We start from the raw sequence: 18,582 nt of genomic DNA, 5'->3' as shown, positions 1-18,582 counted from the left end.
CTAGTCGAAATTCGAGCTATTCGGAAGGATTTCGAGAAAACCGGTATTACTGATCAAATCGCAGGCGTCTGATGCAACTATGGGCGAAAGTAACAAAAAGGTGGGATATTCCATTTGTCATTCAACACATCCAGACTGGCTGCCGTCTGGGCTCGGCCATATAGACACGTACCACCGGCCGCCCCCAGCAGCGTGGGACGGGCTCGAAGGACGTATGGAACCACCAAGTTTCCATGTCGATACGGCCACGACCAATTTCGGCGTTCTTCGTAAGACTGGCGTACTCGAAACTAGCATAAGCTCAGTGCCGCACGTCTCCGTTGTCGGACCGGCCGTTCGACGCCGTCATCTGGACCGCTGAGTGTATCGTGAGTCGTCTGGCGCCCGCGCTCACTCGGACGCGGTGTTGAATGCTCATCGGCCCTGTATCGATCCTTCTCAGACTAGTTTTCGTGTAGATGGTAACACTCAGACAGGGTGGGCTCAGCCAGCTTGAAGTAGCAAGCCTCCCCCCCCCCCCCCCCCATCATTAGATGGTCTGTTGTAAGTCTAATAGATCCCTTTATGAGTGGGCAGTTGTTACGCCGAAACTGATCGACCATGATGGTTATAATTGGTTATATTGAGTTGGCTTAATAGAAGCAATGTGTGCTTGTTAGCGTCTATTAACCGATACGTCCCGGTGTATTGTAGCGTTGATTTATTCTGGCAGTCCAGGAGCCAAGGCTCCCCCTGTCATTGTCATAGATGTTTTGGGCTGGTTTCTGACACTCCGACAATGTTCAGCCACATGGGTGGCAAGGGCGTGCATGTATTGTTGTGCTAGCGCATCCTTGGCTCGGGCACTGGATCAATTTGTGAACGCTTCTTTATTGTCGCACACCGTGTGTTTTCAGTGAATTCGGGCATTTCAGGCATTGTAAGCCCCTTTTTCAAACTTTCAGCGTTTCAAACGTTGCGTCCAGCTATTCGACACCCATCAATCATGGGCAGTCGTGTCTGTGTCATACTCACGTGTCGCAAATCAACATTCATATAAATTCCAGTCGCGGTTTGTAAAGGCAAGTATTCCATGGTCAATTCTTGTCTTTTTTGGCATTACGATATGCTGCTGGTGCTGCGTGCATGCTAATATAGTGCCACTGTGAGCTAAGCTGTTGGTTTGGCTTACCTGCCGCACGGCGCCGCACTCGCTCAGCACAGTGACGTCTTGTGTTTCAGATGTGAATGACGGCCCGCTGAGGGCTGCATTAGCGAGACAGGATGATCAAGGAGCCGAAGGAGGCGAAGAAGGAGAAGAAGGGCGGCTCGGCGGCTGGCGCCGGCGCCGCGCCCGCCCTGGTCAAGCTGGAGCCGGTCGAGCCGGGTGCGGTCCAAGCCGAGGACGGCGCCGCGCTCAACGGCGTGGAGGCCGGCGGCGGTGGCGGGAGCGGCGGCACGCCCGAGAGCGGCGGCAGCGCGCCACCCGCCGCCGCCGCCGCCACCACCACCGCTGCCGCGGCCACCGCCGTAGCTGCAGCCGCCACCGCCGTCGCTACTGCCGCGCCCGCCGCCGCCGCTGCCGCCGCCGCCGAGATCAAGAGCGAGCCGGCCGAGGCGGCGGCGGACGTGGCGCCCGAGCCGGCCGCTGACGCCGCACCGCCGGCCGCCGAAGGTGAGTCCCAGAGCCGTGCGGCACGCTGCCGTGGGGGAAGGGGGGGGGAGGGTCACCGTCGGCCGGCGCGTGTGGTCGCTGCGCGCCTCAGCGCGAGATGTTGCCCCGTCGGGGGCTGAGCCGGCCCGTGCAGCGGCGGCGGCCGGCCGGTCGGCGCGTCTGAGTGGGCGCGGTCAGTTGGCTGGCAGACGTACACACGGGGGCGGCACCTCATGCCGGCCGGGCCGCGCGGGAGGGGGGGGGGGGGGCAGCACCGACGGCCCGGTATCGCCTGCCGCCGGCGCGGCCGGCCGGAACCGTCGCACGCGAAACTGGCGCCTGCTGCTCGCGCCTGCGCGCCGGCCCGGTCAGTATCGGGCCGGCCGCTGCCGGACGGCTGCCGGGAACAAAGCGCCGGCCGCCGCCGCCAACAAGTGGCACTGATACGTCAAACGGAGCGGCGCGCGGCCACCGGGCCGATACGGGCAGCGGCGGCGGCCCGTGTCTTATCCGCGGCCGGCCTGGGCGGGCGGGCGCAGCAGCCTCTCGCTACGGAGTGCGGGCCGGACCGGCCGCAGTGTCGCCGACCGCCGGGCGGGCTGAGCTGGCGCGCGCGATGGCGAGCCGCGCTGCGCTACGCCGGTGTGGACGATGAACAGAGAGATGACCGTGGCCCACGACTCAGGTGGGTGGGTGGCGAGCCGACGGACCGGTCTGGCTGTCGGCCCAGTGTGGGCGGACGCGCTCCAATCGCCATGGGGCTCCTTGGTGGCCCGTGTTTGTTTACTGTGGCGTATCTTACTCCACGCTTCACCGGTGAAATTAGGGGGTGGAGCGTTTCGTTCAGCAGTGACCAACATGAGGCATCCGTACGTTACCACAAAGTGTGCGTGCTGGAGCAGAGATGTAGATGATTCTGGGTTTTCCTTTGGTGATGCTCCGTTAGACGTGCTGGAATAGGTTCTTAACGTGCGCTTTACAAAAGGCGCTTCTAGGATGTCAGTGGTGTGCTGGTGGTGGAAATGATGGGCTAACTTGGCGAGAATAGTGGTTTAAACTCATCGTCCGTTATTACTAAGATCCCGATAGAAAATCAGCCCGAATGAGACTAATTCTGCGTACAACCTACAGCATCCATATCCGTGGTCTGAGGAGTGCTCGTCCAAGGGGAAATTATCCAGCGGACAATTATCTCCGATAATCATCCATGGGTACTCCCCATTTACGTTCGGTACGTCCGGAAATTATCCGCCAGATTTGCCTCCCATGCGCCATGCACAGTTAAAGGTCATACATATCCATAGCGAAAAAGAATACCGGTTTTGGCCAGGCTCCGAAAATTTCCCGGGATTATCCTTCGGTACAGAAAATTATCTGGGATAAGTTTCCGTGTTGGCGGCGCCGAACGCTACCCCGGAAATTGCTTCCAACATTTCAGATAATCTTCCTAGATTATCTGCCAACCGAGCGCGTCTTAAGCTTAATCTAGGGAGAGACGGGCACACAAAATGGAGAGGGTGCTGTTCTTCACAGCTTAAAGGTTGTGTTTATGATAACCCGGGGGGGGGGGGGTTGATGGATGGTGGGCACATTGTGGTCATGCGTCGTGAGCCCAGTTGCCTCGCGGCACCCGCACTGATAAGCTCATTGTAGTCGTTTGTGTTTCTCAAAGAGTTCGTGTTGACTTTCGTCGTGTTCACGCGGAACACCGCCATGGGAAATATGCTGCTGGGGAGATGTGCATGCACCCTAGCGAGTATGGGCCCGTGGTCAGACTCAGCTACATTCGCTTCATATGCGTGGTGTGACGTGGTATAGCCGGCGGTTGTCCTCCGGGCGACACCGGGGTTGACTGTACCCAGGAATGCTGCGGACAGCGATTTTTTCAAGCCACAGGAATGGTGCTAGGTGCGGACAGACCGGAGAAAAGAGACATGGACTTCCCCTGAGTTCATGGCAGATTGCTACATGTTTGAATTGCTGTAGGCCGACAGTGGCGCGGGGCTGAAGCCTCGAACCGCCTAGATGGTGGGGGCGACCAACTGCATTTTCCCGGTCCTCGCAATGCCGATGTGGAGGGATTCGACTAGGTGCCGGGTGTGTTTTGCACCCAAGGGTTAGCTTAAGATGTCTGGAGACTGGAGACCTTCGCCGTATGCAGAGGTAGATCACGTGAGCGGGTGGACTACTGAAGTACTGCGTCCGTCGTGGCGCGAGCCACGGTACTGACGCGCGCGGTGCGCCGTGGGCGGCGTCTGGGGACGATCGAGCTCTGCGCTGCCGGGTGTGGCTCGCCACGCTCTGTGAGCTGTCTGCAGCCGATTGTGCGCCACAGTTCACGGCTTATCTGTGCCGTGGACGACACTCGGAACATATGACGGTCGGCGGCTCCGTGGCCAGCTGATCGGGCCGACCCATCGACTCGGCCCACCGTTCACGGCTTATCTGTGCCGTGAACGGCACTCGGAACATATGACGGTCGGCGGCTCCGTGGCCAGCTGATCGGGCCGACCCATCGACTCGGCCCACCGTTCACGGCTTATCTGTGCCGTGGGCGGGACTCGGAACATACGACGGTCGGCGGCTCCGTGGCCAGCTGATCGGGCCGACCCATCGACTCGGCTCGCCACCGCCACCCGACCGCTACTGTTAGCCGCCTGTTATGTTAGCGGTGCTGCCGCTGAGCGTCCTGTGGTGGCGCGGTGCTCTCCGCAGCCGGCATCATACGCATTCTACACTAAATTGGGCTCCGACTACGCACGGCGCTCCGCAGCGAGTACAGCCGCCCCGGATCAGTGACTTGTGTGGCGCGTTCCTTTTGGGTGCTTGTTGGGTACGTTGCACTTTTCTTGCGTGACACTGCAGGCACCCTGAGAAGCGTGCAGTCTTGCAGCATCGTGGCCCTACTGTGGATTAAATTGGTCCCTCGGCGCTCGTGCCAGAGTCAGACCTCAGGCCGGAGGTCAGTGGGGTGCTCGGGCCGCTCCTACACCAGCCCGTGGCGTGATTCGGTGGCATTGCCGCGCTCGCGTCTGCGTTGATCACGCATAACCGCCGGGCTGTGCGCGTCTAGAGCAGCCGGCAACCGGCAGGCACCTGTTGGACGGCGGGCGGCCTGCTGGGAGGCTGACGCGCGTGTCGCCGTCGGCCGTGTATAGGACGGCACGGCCTGCGGCCGTCGGCCCGGCCCGGTCAGGCGGCGCCGCGCCGCCGCCGCCGCCGTCGTGTCGAAATCAATGTCGACCCGACCTCAGCGGGCCATCCGCCGCCGCCGCCGCCGCCGGCAGCGTGTATTGACAGACCGGCGGGCTTGGCCGTGCCGGACTGAGCGCGCGATTCCACAGCTGCGCACCTCGGCAAAGACGCTGAGCTCTCCCCCGATCCGGGAGAGGTTGCTGTGGTGTCTCGGCTCGGAATCGCCCGGGGAATGTGCCGGGACGCTGTCAAGAGCCCGTCTTGATCCTGGGCGGTGACGGGGCGACTAACACCGTGGCTTTCCTCTCTCCATGGCGCGTCATGATCCGGCGCGCAGGTGCGCGACGTGCATATACACATGTATGCATACGCACACATGTATGCACCTAGGCATATGGGCGTGTATACATGCGTTATATATACATGTATATATATATATATATATATATATATATATATATATATATATATATATATATATATATATAATTTTTGCGCACTATATTGGGACAGTAATTGCCGAGAATTGCCAAGCTAAATCCGAGTAGAAAGATGTTGGCCCGTGGCTCCGTAACTGCTGGTTCATCCGTTGCCCATTCACTTGAAATCGTTCGCGATCAATGACAACCACTTAGGTCACGCAGTGGGACGCCGCTACAACAGCGCCATTGCCTGGTGACGAAACAAGTGTTCCGTTGTTGTTTTTTTTTTGCTACACAACTTTGTTCCGCTTTTCAGTTTCAGTCAGTCCGTGACAATTTCAGCCTACGTCCTCCGTTATTGTTGTAAATCTGCAGTGCCGTTTTTGTCGGCGAATTTCTCAAGGTTATTACGCCATAAGCCGTACGGCAGCGGGCACGCTGAACGCGTCCTTCACCACAGATTTGTGACGCATATCTCTGCAGCGTTACGACTGGTGGCCCCACGAACCCGTTCACTTCGAACGCTGCTAACAGCGTATATGAGCGATTTGTTTCCGCTCGGAATACGTTCATCAAAAGCAAAAAGCCTTCCCAGAAGACATCATTTTTTTCTGGTGGCATGGCTATTGTGTTTTAGATGTTGTAGGCTGGATTTGTTTCGGCTGCGTTTGACGGAGCAAAAGGCTCTCCTGTCCGTCTTATGCCTATTCGATAGGTGTATCCTCCATCCGACGGCATTTCGTCGGAGCGCAAGACGGACCCTCCAGGGAAATGAGCTTATTGAGCATGGCCCCGACGCTGTCAGCACTTCCCCAAGCTGCGTCGTCCGTTTAGCAAACGGTTTTCAGTCTGGCCCAGAATCCTCAGTTTTAAATGTGTGTAGCTGTATTCCTTTTATCTGCTTTTTTGGATCCCTTTCATCAGATTGTTTCTAAGGTACGACATCGGATCAAAAATAACGACACGTGTACAGACATAATGAGCTGAAACTCAAATGCAGACACATCTACAACTCCGGGCAATTTGGCATGGCACTGTCTCCTCGCCGGTCACTAGTCCGCCTTCACACGTGTTGAGTGAGCCCCGGTTCACATGGAACGGGTGGCACCTGCCTCCATAGTGGTCACAGGTCCGCCTCCATGCGTGTTGAGCCCCGCACCACGTGGCGCTGCGGCGGTGGCCGTCTGGCCGTCGGTCAGCTCGGGTGCGTGAGGCGACGGGGGCACTTGTGATCGGCCGTCGGTGGCGGCGGCTGGACGGACGGACGGACGGACGGACGGACGGACGGACGGACGGACGGGAGAGGCGCTCGCAGCGGCGCCGGCGGGGTCGGTCGACCGTGGCAGTCAGGCGGTCACACCTGGCCGACCGGGGGCACACGTACGTTAATCGCACCGTCCGCCCCATCATGGGCGGCGAAGGGTTTTTTGCGCCCGAGGTTGGCGCCGAACAGGAGGGCGGCCGAATCCAACATGAATGGGGGCGGGTATGTGGGCCGGAGTACGCGCGCGCTCGCCCGTGGATGCGCGAAGGAATGGGTCACTTGTCAGCCTAGGCCGTTGCCAATCCGGAAGGTGGGATGCAGTCATATCCAGTGTTATATTGCATCAGTTTCGACCAAACGGATCACCACACATGCCTCCGATGAGTGTAGTGGGGACTGATGCAAGATCGTATGACGTAAGACTTATCGTTATAAATATCGCGATCCGTTTTGGTGAAGCCGTAAATTATTTTGTTCGAAGAATACTCACATTGGAGGGTTTGTGCTGGGTGCCATATCAGGTTTGTCAATTGTGACCTCACTCTCGATGTTTCGCACCTCGAAAATCTGAGGTATCAGGTTTGTGCTATAAGCGATGCATTTATGCGCTGTCTGCTGCATTTTTCGCTCTAGTAGCTTTTAAACTTGGATCGGGCCTGCCAACAAAAATTGTATTCGTTTTCCCTCTGAGGACACTCGTTATTCCCAAAAAACAGCTGTCGAATCCAGAGAAATGCAACAGAGTGTAACCACTCGCTTTTTAGGTAGTTTTTGCTTCACGGCGTTGTTCTGGTGTGTAAGTCGCGGTGCAGTAACGCTCAAGCGTATTGGCATTCGGTCGGGTCAATGCTCAACCCAAAACGTGGGAATAGCGAACCTACAGAGCAAACGGCTAGCACGGGTAGCAGGTAGAAAGAATGTGATATGAATCGGGAGAAAATGCCACGATTTTCCACGCTTGTAGTCAAAAGTTTATTTTTGTCGGCCCAGTTTACTTTTTTCGTAAGCAGTAGCGTGCCCAAGAAAGCTGGTATTTATCGCCACATAGCAGCCAGTGGAGACAAAAGTGTTAGTAAGTCTGATTGGGAGAGATGTTTGGTGATCATGATGGTCCTGGTGATCCTAGGGTACATCTTATCCTTGAACCAAATTATTTGAAATGCATATCGGGGTTGGTCCTTGGGCCGTTTACTCGCTTCCGTTGATAGTAGGTCCTGTTCGCTATATGTCCACGAATAATGCGAAGTCACAATCCAGGGTAGAAATGTGGCGAGGAACAAGGATAGTGATGCTTTATCTCCTTTTATCCTATGAATTGTCAAACAGACGGTTGGTTTTTTTGTCAGCTCGTGAGTTTGCGGATGCCCACGAATGTGGGCACATGTGCAAGATCTTTTCCCAAAATCAGAGGTTAGCACGAATCTGTTGAACCTTTAGTCTGTGAGCTAGTCTTTTTCACGGATTAACACCAATGCCCAAAAGATTGAGTGAAAACGGATTTAACTGATGTAGATTTCATGACTTAGCTTTGAAGTTGTTTCACCTTCCCAGTTGACGAATTCACTTCAACGGAAGTGAAATTTTTGGTTGAATTCGCCTGTCTGCTAAAAAAATCCCTGTGTGTCACCTCGGTGTCTTCATACGGAAGGAAAGTTCTATGGTTGTCACATTGAAGGGCATTATACTTGCAGGTAGGTAGATGTCCTTTAAACCCTACACTAACTGCCTGGTTTGCTGCTGAAAACCTGCGGACGGGTGGATGAGTAAGACTACAAGGAGTCTACGAGCACAAATTTTCGGCGTTCGCCATCATCGAGTGAGTAGAGAGGGAAGAGAAGGGGAGGCAAGGGAGGCGACACACACCCCTATGCCCGCCACTGCCGGTGCTAGACTGGCTGTTCAAACTTTGCCGTCAGTCTGACGCCGGCGCTGATATCCGCTGGTGGTATGGTCGCTGGGTGGAGGGCTCAGTTAGCCAGAACTACAGCTAATCTTGTAACCACCGGTCCAGCACCGGCAGTGACAGATGTGGGGTACTTGTTTCACCTCCTCATTCCTCCTTTTCTCCCCCGTCCCCACCCGATAATGGCGGACGCCGAAAATCCGTGCCCTCCAGGCTCCTTCTGATCTTCAAACATCCACCAGCCTACAAGTTGTTGGCAGCAAACAGGCTAGTAGATTGAAAGCTACAAGGTCATGTAGCTACTCACATATATAATTCGAAGGCATAGTGTAGTTCGTTATTTCGCTTCGTCTTATATGCAGGTTATGCCCATGTCGTTACAATGCTCTGCTGTATGTAGATGAAGTTTGCCATCGCCATGCTCCAATCCGTACGAATGCGGTTGAAACATCGTTTCGGAGTTTGGGTTGGAATATGCGATCCACAGCAGCACTCGAGGGACCGAGCTTTGGTCATTTGATTAATAATAATTGCATGCACTGATGCATTGCAAAGCTGCGGCCATGCCACGCTGTCGAAACATCGGTCGTGGGTTCCTTTAGAGTGTTTCAGCTGTCATGGTCATTTCCTCGTCAGATTCGGACCATTGTGACGGTGTGGCCACGTGGTGGAGAACGGGTACCCAAAGCTCCTCTCGGTCTTGGACGGCCTGTCTGGACGCGAAACATGGCGGTCTTTCCAAATCTGCATCCGACCTTAGGCCTATTAGCCCAATCGCGCCTCGTAAGGACGCTGGAATGCATGCTGCAAGCATAAGCCAACATTGTGTGCCGAGCGATATCCCGTGCAGTGAATTCCTGTGGCGGGCGGTGCGCGACCGTCGTGCGGTGGTCAGCGGTCTGTAGTCAGCCCCGCGCCGGCGGCCCCGTCCCGGATGACGGGGAGTCGCCACGTGCCAATGCTGCCCCGGCCGTCGCGGTGTCGGCGGCCGATGGTCGGGGCATGGCCGGGCGCCGGCGGGACGGCCCGCTCCGGCCTGTGTAAGGTCGCTATGGCGGCCGCTCCGATTAGACTGTGCCAAGCCGAGCCGAGCCGAGCCGAGCCGAGCCGAGCCGAGCCGAGCCGAGCCGAGCCGAGCCGAGCCGAGCCGAGCCGAGCCGAGCCGAGCCGAGCCGAGCCGAGCCGAGCCAAGTCGCAGCCGCAGCCGCAGCCGCAGCCGCGGCGCCGGGCCGTTTGATGGGCGCCGGCTGATCTCCTCACGGCCCGGAGCTGTTGCGTATTGATCGGCCAGCGGCGACCGACCGACCGCGGCGGCGGCCGAGCGCGTCTCGTTAGCTGACGACGCCCCTCCCCTCTGTGTGTGTCGCCAGGTAAGCCGCCGGCGCTGGCCGGCCGCGCCGCCGATCCGGCTGCCGTCGCCGCCGCCGCCGCCGCTGCCGTGGTCAAGAGCGAGCTCGCTGCGCCCGATCCGACCGCTGGTGAGTGGAGCCTATCGTCGCGACGGGGATGGAGCTTGTAGCCTGGGTCAGCATCCCGGCCCCAGCCCCGGCCTTGGCCCCGGCCCCGGCCCCGGCCCCGGCCCCGGCCCCGGCCCCGGCCCCGGCCCCGGCCCCGGCCCGGCCCCGGCCCCGGCCCCGGCTCCGGCCCCGGCTCCGGCTCCGACCCGGGTCCCGGTCCCGGCCCCAGTTTGCGGTGTTCAGTTGTGCCTCGCAGACAACTGCAGGACTGACAGCGGTTTTCGTGGTGACTCGTGTTGGACTACGAATGTAAGGACTAAGCCTCGGGTGCCTGGTTTGGCTCGATCCTGATTGTCGGTCTCACGCCCGCCGACTGTCGTTTGACCAGCTGTGTCGTGCGCTGGGTCAGTTTTGGGTGCCATCTAAGATGACCGCCGCCATCGTTGGGCACTGTGGTCGCCGTCATCGGGGATTGTTCCCGCGTGTGGTGCGCGACTGTCGCTGGCCGCTGACCGGTGGTTTGTGGCGCCGTTGCAGACGCGCCGCTGCCGCCGCCTCCGGCCACCAGCGCCGCCGCAGCCGCGGCCGCCGCTGCCGCCGCCGCTGCCGCCGCTGCGGCCGGTGGCGGCGGCGGTGGCGGCGGGCCGGCCGTCTCGATGTCGGCCGCTCAGCCTCTGCCCTCGAGCGTCATCAACAAGCAGCCGATGACGGCCGACGCGCAGTACATGCAGCAGCAGAGCCATATCTTCGTCTTCTCCACGCAGCTGGCCAACAGGGCGTTCGAGTCGGTGGTGCAGAGCCAGTACCCGACCATCATCGCTTACCACTGCTCGCAGCCCGGCACCAAGAAGTACCTGGACGTAAGTGGGGGTGTCGCCCGACCGTGGGCGTCATACCCGAGGGAGGGCTTTGAACTGTCACGTTACACGGACAACATGGTGCCCGGGCGTGACCGTTCGTTTACGTGGTGATCAGTTGGGCACAATGGCTAAATGGCTAACAGAAGTGAACTTCTTTCGTGATCACAGTCGGGTTCATAAGCTCGCGGTCATGCTCTACGCTTTCCGGTGCCCTGACAAGACATATCGCTAGAGAAGCTCGTGAGATCGCTGGGAAGAACCGACCTCCGCACGGAGGCAGACCCGTTACCTGGAGGCTGGGAGGCCGGTCTGACGCGCCGGTCAGCTGGCGCGGCTGTGCTCACTTCCATTCCCGTCGCTGTCTACGCTGTGCCGTTACTGTTGCCTCCGCATTCGGACACGGACGCGGCGGCAGACTGAGCCTCGGCGGCGCCGGGCGAGCCGCTGCCGTCAGCCCCAGCCAGCTGTGTGGTCCGCTCCGCCCGACCGTCCGCGCCGCACCGCCGCGTGCCGCCCTGACCGGCCGGTCGCTGGTGTTCACAGCGGAACCCGCTGAAGCTGAGCCAGTTCAGCCGGAGTGCGTCAGCGCCGCAGCTCTACAACTGCAAGCGGCCGGCGGGCGGCGGCCGCGCCCCCCAGCCCCCGCCGCCCATGCCGGCCGACTTCGGCGGCGTCGGCGCCATGGGCGGCCCGGGCCCCGGCATGACCATGCCCATGCCCATGCCCGGGCCAGGCATGCCCGGACCGTACGGCATGGTGAGTGTCGCCGCCTGCCGACGAGCCGGCGGGCCCACGCCCCCTGCCGCTGTTGCGCGCCACTACCAGTGTTGATATCGTTGCTAGGTCTAGTATTGCATGGTACCGCTCCGGCTTGAAGTATCGGCCACGACGGCACACGCCGCCGTCCAAGTGTGTGGCGCCTGCACGGCCCGATGCTGTCGGCCCGGCCGTGTTCTGGCGCATCTGTGGCGATCTGTAGCCTCTGGCGCTGCCGTCCTGGTGTGGACCGTGTCACGCCGCCACCCGTGTCTGCACCGTCTGTGCGTGTTGAGCTCACTCTGTCGTGCCGTCCGGCTTACGCGGCCGTTCTGCGTGCCCGGCAGGCGAGCTCGACCGGCCCCATGCTGAGCGCTCCCTCCGGCGGCGGCGGCGGCGGCCCGTACACGATGACTGCGCCGGCCGCCCGGTTCTCGACGACCTCGTCGGTGCCGTGCGGCGGCGGCGGCGGCGGCGGTGGTCCGGAGGAGGAGCCCGGCCGGCCGCTCACCTCCGTGCAGCGTCTGCCGGACGAGGAGCTGACGCCCGAGCAACGGCACCACCGCGCCTCGCAACTGGCCACGCTCAAGCGCATCGGCGAGATGCTGCTGCCCGATCAGCAGCACGCGGCGCAGCCGGCCAGCCCGCTGGCCGGGCCTGGCGCTGGACCTGGCCCTGGCCCTGGTCCCGGTCCCGGTTCTGTCTCCGGCCCCGGCCCTGGCCCTGGTCCGGGCCCGGGCCCAGGCCCTGGCCCTGGCCCCGGCCCTGGTCCTGGCCCAGGCCATGGCACCGGGCCCGGTCCAGGCCCAGGCTCAGGCCCCGGACCTGGCCCTGGCCCCGGCCCCGGCCCCGGCCCCGGTCCCGGCCCCGGTCCTGGTCCTGGTCCCGGTCCCGGTCCCGGTCCCGGTGCTGGCCCCGGCCCGGGCCCCGGTCAGCCACCCAACAGCTGCCAGATGATGCCCAACGGACCGGCGTCCATGTGCGGACCCAACGGACCCACTGTCTCCATGAACGGTCCCATGGGCGGTGGCGGCATGATGATGGGCCCCAACGGTCCGATGATGCCCAACAATGGCATGGGCCCCGGGCCTGGTGGCGGCCCGATGGGGCCCATGGGGCCTGGCGGGCACGGGCCCATGATGCCACAAGGCGGCCCGATGGGCCCTGGCATGATGGGGCCGATGGATCCGCGCATGATGGGCCCGCAGCAGAGGATGATGGGCCCCGGCGGCCCGCCCACCTCCATTGCCGCCCAGATGGAGTGGCAGCGGCTGCAGAGCGAGTTCTACGACGAACGGCGACGGAAGGGCATGCTCAACATGGGTCCCGGTTGCCACATGGGACCGCACGGACCCGGAATGCCAATGGGCCACCAACCCGGCGGTCCCATGGGTCCACAGGGCCCGAGCGGTCCGATGGGACCGCAGGGCATGGGCGGCCCGATGGGCCCTCAGGGCCCAGGCGGTCCGATGGGACCGCAGGGTCCCGGTGCGCCGATGGGTCCGCAGGGTCCCGGCAGCCCGATGTGCGGCCAGGGTCCGCCGGGCCCGATGCACCCCAACATGCGTATGATGATGATGATGCCGAGCCGGATGCAGGGTCCGCCGCCGCCGTACCCGCTGAGCCAGCCTCGTGCCGTCGGCGTGCCGGGCGCGCTGTCTAGTCCGAGCCGGAGCACGGGCTCGCCGACCACCTCACTGCCGCGCACCTCCCCCCGGCTGGGCTCGCCGGCCGTTTGTCCGCGCCTGCCCACGCCCGGCCCGTCGCCGCACTCGCTGGCCGGCACGGCGGCGCCGTCGCCGCGGCCGGCGCCCTCGCCCTCGCCGCGCCACCTCAGCAACCCGGGCACGCCGGCGTCGCTGGCGTCGCCGGCGCCGGCCGCCGGCGGCCGCGTGCCGGCGCCCGAGTTCACGCCGCCGCAGAGCCAGCCGCCCGTCTGCCTGCCGGGTAGTACGTCGCCGGCGGCTCCGCCGCCGGCCGCGCCGCCCCCGCCGCCGCCACCCCCGCCGCCTCCTCACCTTCAGCCGCCCGGTGAGAGCGCCGCCGCCGCCGCCTCTGCCGTGCCGTGTCGAGAGGGAGGGGGCCGCCACGCTGGGAATGTCGTAGTTGTAAACGCTGCGGGATGCGGCTGGGGCAGATATTGCGATGGTTTGTGTTGGTTTCCGTTTCTGTTTCTGATGGTTTCGGTCGATTCTACTGGTGGATGGTTGTGTTAGTTTGAGTCAAGCATGACCTTGGTCTTAGTCTTGGGCTGGTTTTGATGCGACGGACAGTTTCTCAGTTATCGGCTATGTCAGCTCTATCTTTATTGAACATATCCTGGTCGGGGCCATGTGCACAACCATTGCTATGGTCATGCGTTGCAGAAGGGCAATGTTTCTGTTGCCATGCCGGCGCCGGCTTCGGACACAGTGCAGGCTGGCTGACGGCGTGGCTCACGGTTTCAGGTGACATGTTCGGCCGGCCGGTGGCCAATCAAAACTTCCCGCAGAACCACATGGCGACAGAAGCCAATCTGATGCCCGTGCCTTCACCTCAGCAAATACAGTACATCAACAACTTCGAGGGTCAAGAGCTGACCATCCACAAGCAGGCCAACACGGGCCTGCGGGACGCCGACGTGCGCCCACCCTCGTGAGTGGCGCCTCGCTGGGCGCGTGCTGACCCGCTCCGCCCCCGCGCGGCTCGGCGGCGAGCGCGCGGCGGTAGGGGCATATCGCAATCGCCCGAAGCGAGCTGCTTTTGCTTCATTGGTGCACTGGTTTTTGATGCTTTGTATCAAATGAAATGCTCGGAGCTCAGAGAACCAAAATAGTTTCATTTTTAATTGTTCGTGGCCAGACTTGCGTTCAACTCAGATCTTTTTAGTCGGCTGAGGACTGGCACACAGGTTTGGGATCCGATCCAGTTCTCGACTGAAAGCCTTTCCATTGTTCTTTTTTCACTCAGCGCTGTTCAAACTCTGCTTGCATTGAGCCGTTTGACTCATGACTCATGCGGCTTTTGAATTAAAGACCAGATTTAATCACTGCTCATGCATATATATATATATATATATATATATATATATATATATATGTATATATATGTGTATGTATATATATATATATATATATATGCATATATATATATATATATATATATATATATATACACGGTGTACATGGCTTAGTGCTTAGTTACAAGTTTGATGTTTGAACCTACGAAGTGCAGTGCGGCAGATAATACCTCTCCTGTGACCTGTTACCAGCCAGCAGTCTCAAGTCTAAGTTATAAACCTATAACACTACCTAGCACTTACGACCCAGACCCATTAACTGCATATCATGCAAGTGAACTAGACTGCACTTAACCTGACAGTTGGCAGTCTCCACCTGCCAAGTGCATTCGCATGTAGGTATTCAAATTCCCACTAGCCAGTACTAGTCCTGCCGTCGGCGGTGGCATGCATGTCAGCAATTCAACATCGCATTGCAGCTCTTGGAATAGCGTTTTTTTCGATTTAGCGTTTAAAAACTGTCAGCCGAATGATTCCAAACCCGCCCTGCATGACGCAGTCTGTGGGGTTGCAGGGATGATGAGACGCTGTGTCTGTGGGGTTGCGGGGATGATGAGACGCTGTGTCTGTGGGGTGCGGGGATAACGTGGCGTATCTGCGAGGTGCTTGGGAATGATGAAACGCTGTGTCCGTGGGGCTGCGGAGATGATGAGACACTGTCTGTGAGGGTGTCAGAGGATATGACGCTGTGCCTGTGGGGATGCGCGGGATGACGTGACGCTCTGTCCGTGGTGGTGATGGAAAACGGTTGTTTTGGACCAGGCGGCGGTGTTTTTGCGCCGCGCAGCGGTGCCAGGTGCCTGTGCCAGTGGGAACGCCGTCGCGTCTTGTGACACTGACTGTCCGCCCCCGCCCATTGCAGTGTGCCTTCGACGCCGGTGAGCGAGCTGTCAGCGGCGCCGGAGGCGGGCGCGCCGCTGGCGCGCGCCGGCTCGGCAGCGCCGCTCACGCCGTCGGCGCCGGCGCCGGACAGCCGGCCGCCGCTGACGCCGGGCGGCGCCGGCGGCGACCGGTTCGCGGCGCCCAGCCCACAGATGTCGGGCCCGCTGACGCCGTGCAGTCTGGACGGCAAGGGTCGCTTCTCGGGGCCGAGCCCCGGCGGGCCGCGCACTCCCGGCGATCCGCGCTTCCCGGCGCCCAGCCCGAAGCCGCCCGGCGCCGAGGCGGCGCGCTACGGTGCTCCTGGTGCAGCGCCGCCCGCCTCGCTGGCCGCCTTCCCCGGCGCCCACTCGCCGGCCGCCATGGCTGGCCCCATGTGCGCCGGCCCTGGCGGCATGATGCCCTGCGGCCCCGGCGGCCCCATGCCCGGCGGCCCCGGCCGGCCCATGTCGGGCGGCCACATGGGCCCGGCCGGCATGGGCCCCATGATGATGGGCAGCCCACGCATGGCCTACCCGGACATGCTGCCCGGACGGATGGCGCCCGACCGTGACCTGCCGCTCAGCCACGCGCACATGCCGCTCAATCCGCAGCAGGCGCCGCTGGGCATGGCCGAGGGCAAGGTGTTCGACCCGATCTCGTCCATGGTGCAGATGTCGCAGCAGCTGACGGGCGGCAGCGCCAGCCCAGGCGGCGGCGGCGGCGGCGGCGGTCCGCCGGCCAGCGGCGCGCCCACCTCCGCCGGCTTCTTGTCGGCCGGCCTGGACTCTGGCGGCCCCGGCGGCGGCGGCGGGCCGGGCCTGGCCGTGGCGCCGGCCGCGTCGCGCGCTGGCCCCATGAGCTCGATGGCGCCGTGCACCGCGCACCAGCCGGCCTCGTCGCCGAAGCAGGGCCTCAGCCGCGGCATGTCTCCCGGCCAACAGTTCCTGGCCGGCGCGCCTCCGGCCATGATGTCGCGCATGATGTCGCCGGGTGGCCCGATGCTGGCCGGTGGCGGTGGCGGCGGCGGCGGCCGGCCCGGCGGTCCCTACAGCGGCGCCAGCGTGCAAGTGAAGGCCAGCGCGCCCAACACGATCCAGTATCTGCCGACGCGGCCGCAGACGGGCAGCGCCGGGCCGCGCGGCCCGCCCAGCCTCGACTTCCTGCAGCGCTTCACCGGGCCGGCTGGCATGGCCGGGCCCATGCCGGGCATGCCTGACCCGGGTGGCCCCATGCCCGGGCATGGCATGGTGATGACGGTGCCCAGCGGCCCCATGAGCGGCGGCGGTGGCGGCCCCATGGGCGGCGGCGCGCAGATGGGCGGTCCCATGAGCGCCCCCAGCATGAGCATGAGTGGACCGATGAGTGCGGCGAACAACATGACGATGGCCGGTCCCGGCGGCCCCATGATGAGGCCCGGGGGGCCGATGGGTGGCCCCATGATGGGGCCTGACCCGCGGCACGGCGGCCCCATGGGTCGCCAAATGGGCATGATGATGGTGCCCAATGGTCCGATGATGGGCGGCCCCATGCAGGCGGGGTTCGGCGGCCCAATGGCGATGGGCGGCGGCCCGGCCGGCCAGGTGATGGTGCCCGGCGGACAGCAGATGGGGCCGCGGCCGCAGCTGATGCGCGGCCAGAGCCCCAACATGAACATGGCCGTGATGGGCGGCGACCCGATGGCGTTTGGGCCGGGCGGACCGCAGCCCATGATGAACAACAACGGCGCGACGCCTGGCATGTACGTGCACAAGGGCGGTCCGATGGCGGTGATGGGCGGCGGGCCGGGGGCGCCCGAGGCGGCCCAGCCGCTGCCGCCCTCCATGGGGCAGCCGGGCGGCATCAAGACGGGCCAGTTCAGCTGGTACCACTGACACACACACAAACACAAACACACATACACGCCGCGCGGCCGCAGCCGTCCTGTGATGGTGCAATAAGAGCGATATTTTATGTTGTTAGCGCGCGTAGCTGTTGTTGACTAGTGGTGCCAGAAGCTGTTGCGAGTGCTGTGTGCGGCAGGCGCCGTAGCGTGCTGGCCGCCGGCGGTGCGCGGCCGCCCCCTGCAGAGTGTCGCCGCCGCCGCGCCTGCTCCGTGTGCCCTCTTCTGCTTGACCCGATCTGTTTAGGGCGGGCTGCTGCACACAGTATTACCCGCTGTTTGGGGCCGGTGCCGGCGGCGCGAACCGACCAGCCCTGCGGCCGCCGCCGCGCCGGCCGTTCGTCTGTTTGTGCCGACACGATTGCGTTGGCTGGATCGTTGCTGGCGGACGCGTTGTGGTGTCTGTTTGGCTCTGGCCGGTTGTGTGCCGAAAAGGATTAATTCGGAGATTATTGTTTTGAGATGATGCGCGATTTTTTTTGACAATTTGTACCATGTTCACCGTTCTTGTTGTACAGGCAGCATCGCGAGAGACGGCTCAGTATTCATTATTCATTAATTGTGCATGTAGAATGGACCTGTACATTTTTAACATACGGAAATTGACATAAATATTTTACAAATATCGCTTTTTTGATATATTGACCAGTTTGTGGAATGCATCCACGGATTTTGTTAATGTGGAATGGGTAAAGCTACTAATCACCTAAGAAAAATCTAAAATTTGCCACGCGCCAGATTTCTCATCCGTGTTCTCGTTTTAAGTTCATCGCCGTGCGTGAACAAAGTTGCTGTCCGTACAGCTGACGTTCTCATGTTCATTTGCAAGGTGCTTTCAGACCCGGTATTGAGATTCATAGAGCCCCCAAGTACGAAAATGGTGGACAGTTCAGTATTAAGCGGTCCTCGTACTTTGACATTTTGAACCTCCAGCGCTGACTGCCGGGGGCGTTATGTTAGGAGGGCTCGGGTTCGCTCCGCTACGCGTGTAACCGACACACGCGTGTGCATGTGAAGTCCTTAAAGCCCTTTACCTCACAGCAATGCCACCAAATACGTAGGTCACATTGATAACACTGTTTTTCACGTCATTTCGTCTTCGGTAATTCGCAAAACCCCGTTTGGTCATCTCTTGACATGCAGTGCGAGGCGTCTGGCCGTAGACGACCGTTGGTAGTGTTGCAGTGGGGGGAGGGGATCACTGATTTTTTTTGTCGAATTGGACTCGCTGTATGACTGCTTCGGTCAGACAAGGAGGTGGAAAGCCCTAATAGGCAGCGTCACAACCTGACCT

General features: G+C 61.3%; 1 protein-coding gene across 1 annotated transcript in view; it reads left to right on the top strand.

The window, feature by feature from the left end:
• LOC119098341 (basic proline-rich protein) overlaps positions 1–17,988 on the top strand; it is a 30,317-nt gene extending 12,329 nt beyond the window's left edge. The window contains exons 3-14 of the mRNA XM_037221263.1: positions 1,222–1,434; positions 10,516–10,734; positions 11,278–11,362; positions 11,468–11,490; positions 12,012–12,128; positions 12,360–13,264; positions 13,493–13,521; positions 13,938–14,124; positions 15,411–15,486; positions 15,583–15,803; positions 15,927–16,082; positions 16,269–17,988. Of these exons, the coding sequence (XP_037077158.1) occupies positions 1,264–1,434; positions 10,516–10,734; positions 11,278–11,362; positions 11,468–11,490; positions 12,012–12,128; positions 12,360–13,264; positions 13,493–13,521; positions 13,938–14,124; positions 15,411–15,486; positions 15,583–15,803; positions 15,927–16,082; positions 16,269–17,280 (3,201 nt within the window). The 5' untranslated portion in view covers positions 1,222–1,263 and the 3' untranslated portion in view covers positions 17,281–17,988. The remainder of the gene's footprint in view (positions 1–1,221; positions 1,435–10,515; positions 10,735–11,277; positions 11,363–11,467; positions 11,491–12,011; positions 12,129–12,359; positions 13,265–13,492; positions 13,522–13,937; positions 14,125–15,410; positions 15,487–15,582; positions 15,804–15,926; positions 16,083–16,268) is intronic.
• Positions 17,989–18,582: the final 594 nt, after the last annotated feature.

Source organism: Pollicipes pollicipes, unplaced genomic scaffold (assembly GCF_011947565.3).
Source record: "Pollicipes pollicipes isolate AB1234 unplaced genomic scaffold, Ppol_2.1 Scaffold_4740;HRSCAF=5597_pilon_pilon_pilon, whole genome shotgun sequence".
Classification (NCBI taxonomy): Eukaryota; Metazoa; Arthropoda; class Thecostraca; order Pollicipedomorpha; family Pollicipedidae; genus Pollicipes; species Pollicipes pollicipes.
Note: the sequence above shows the minus strand (reverse complement) of the source record. Positions and strands in the feature narration are given on the sequence as shown.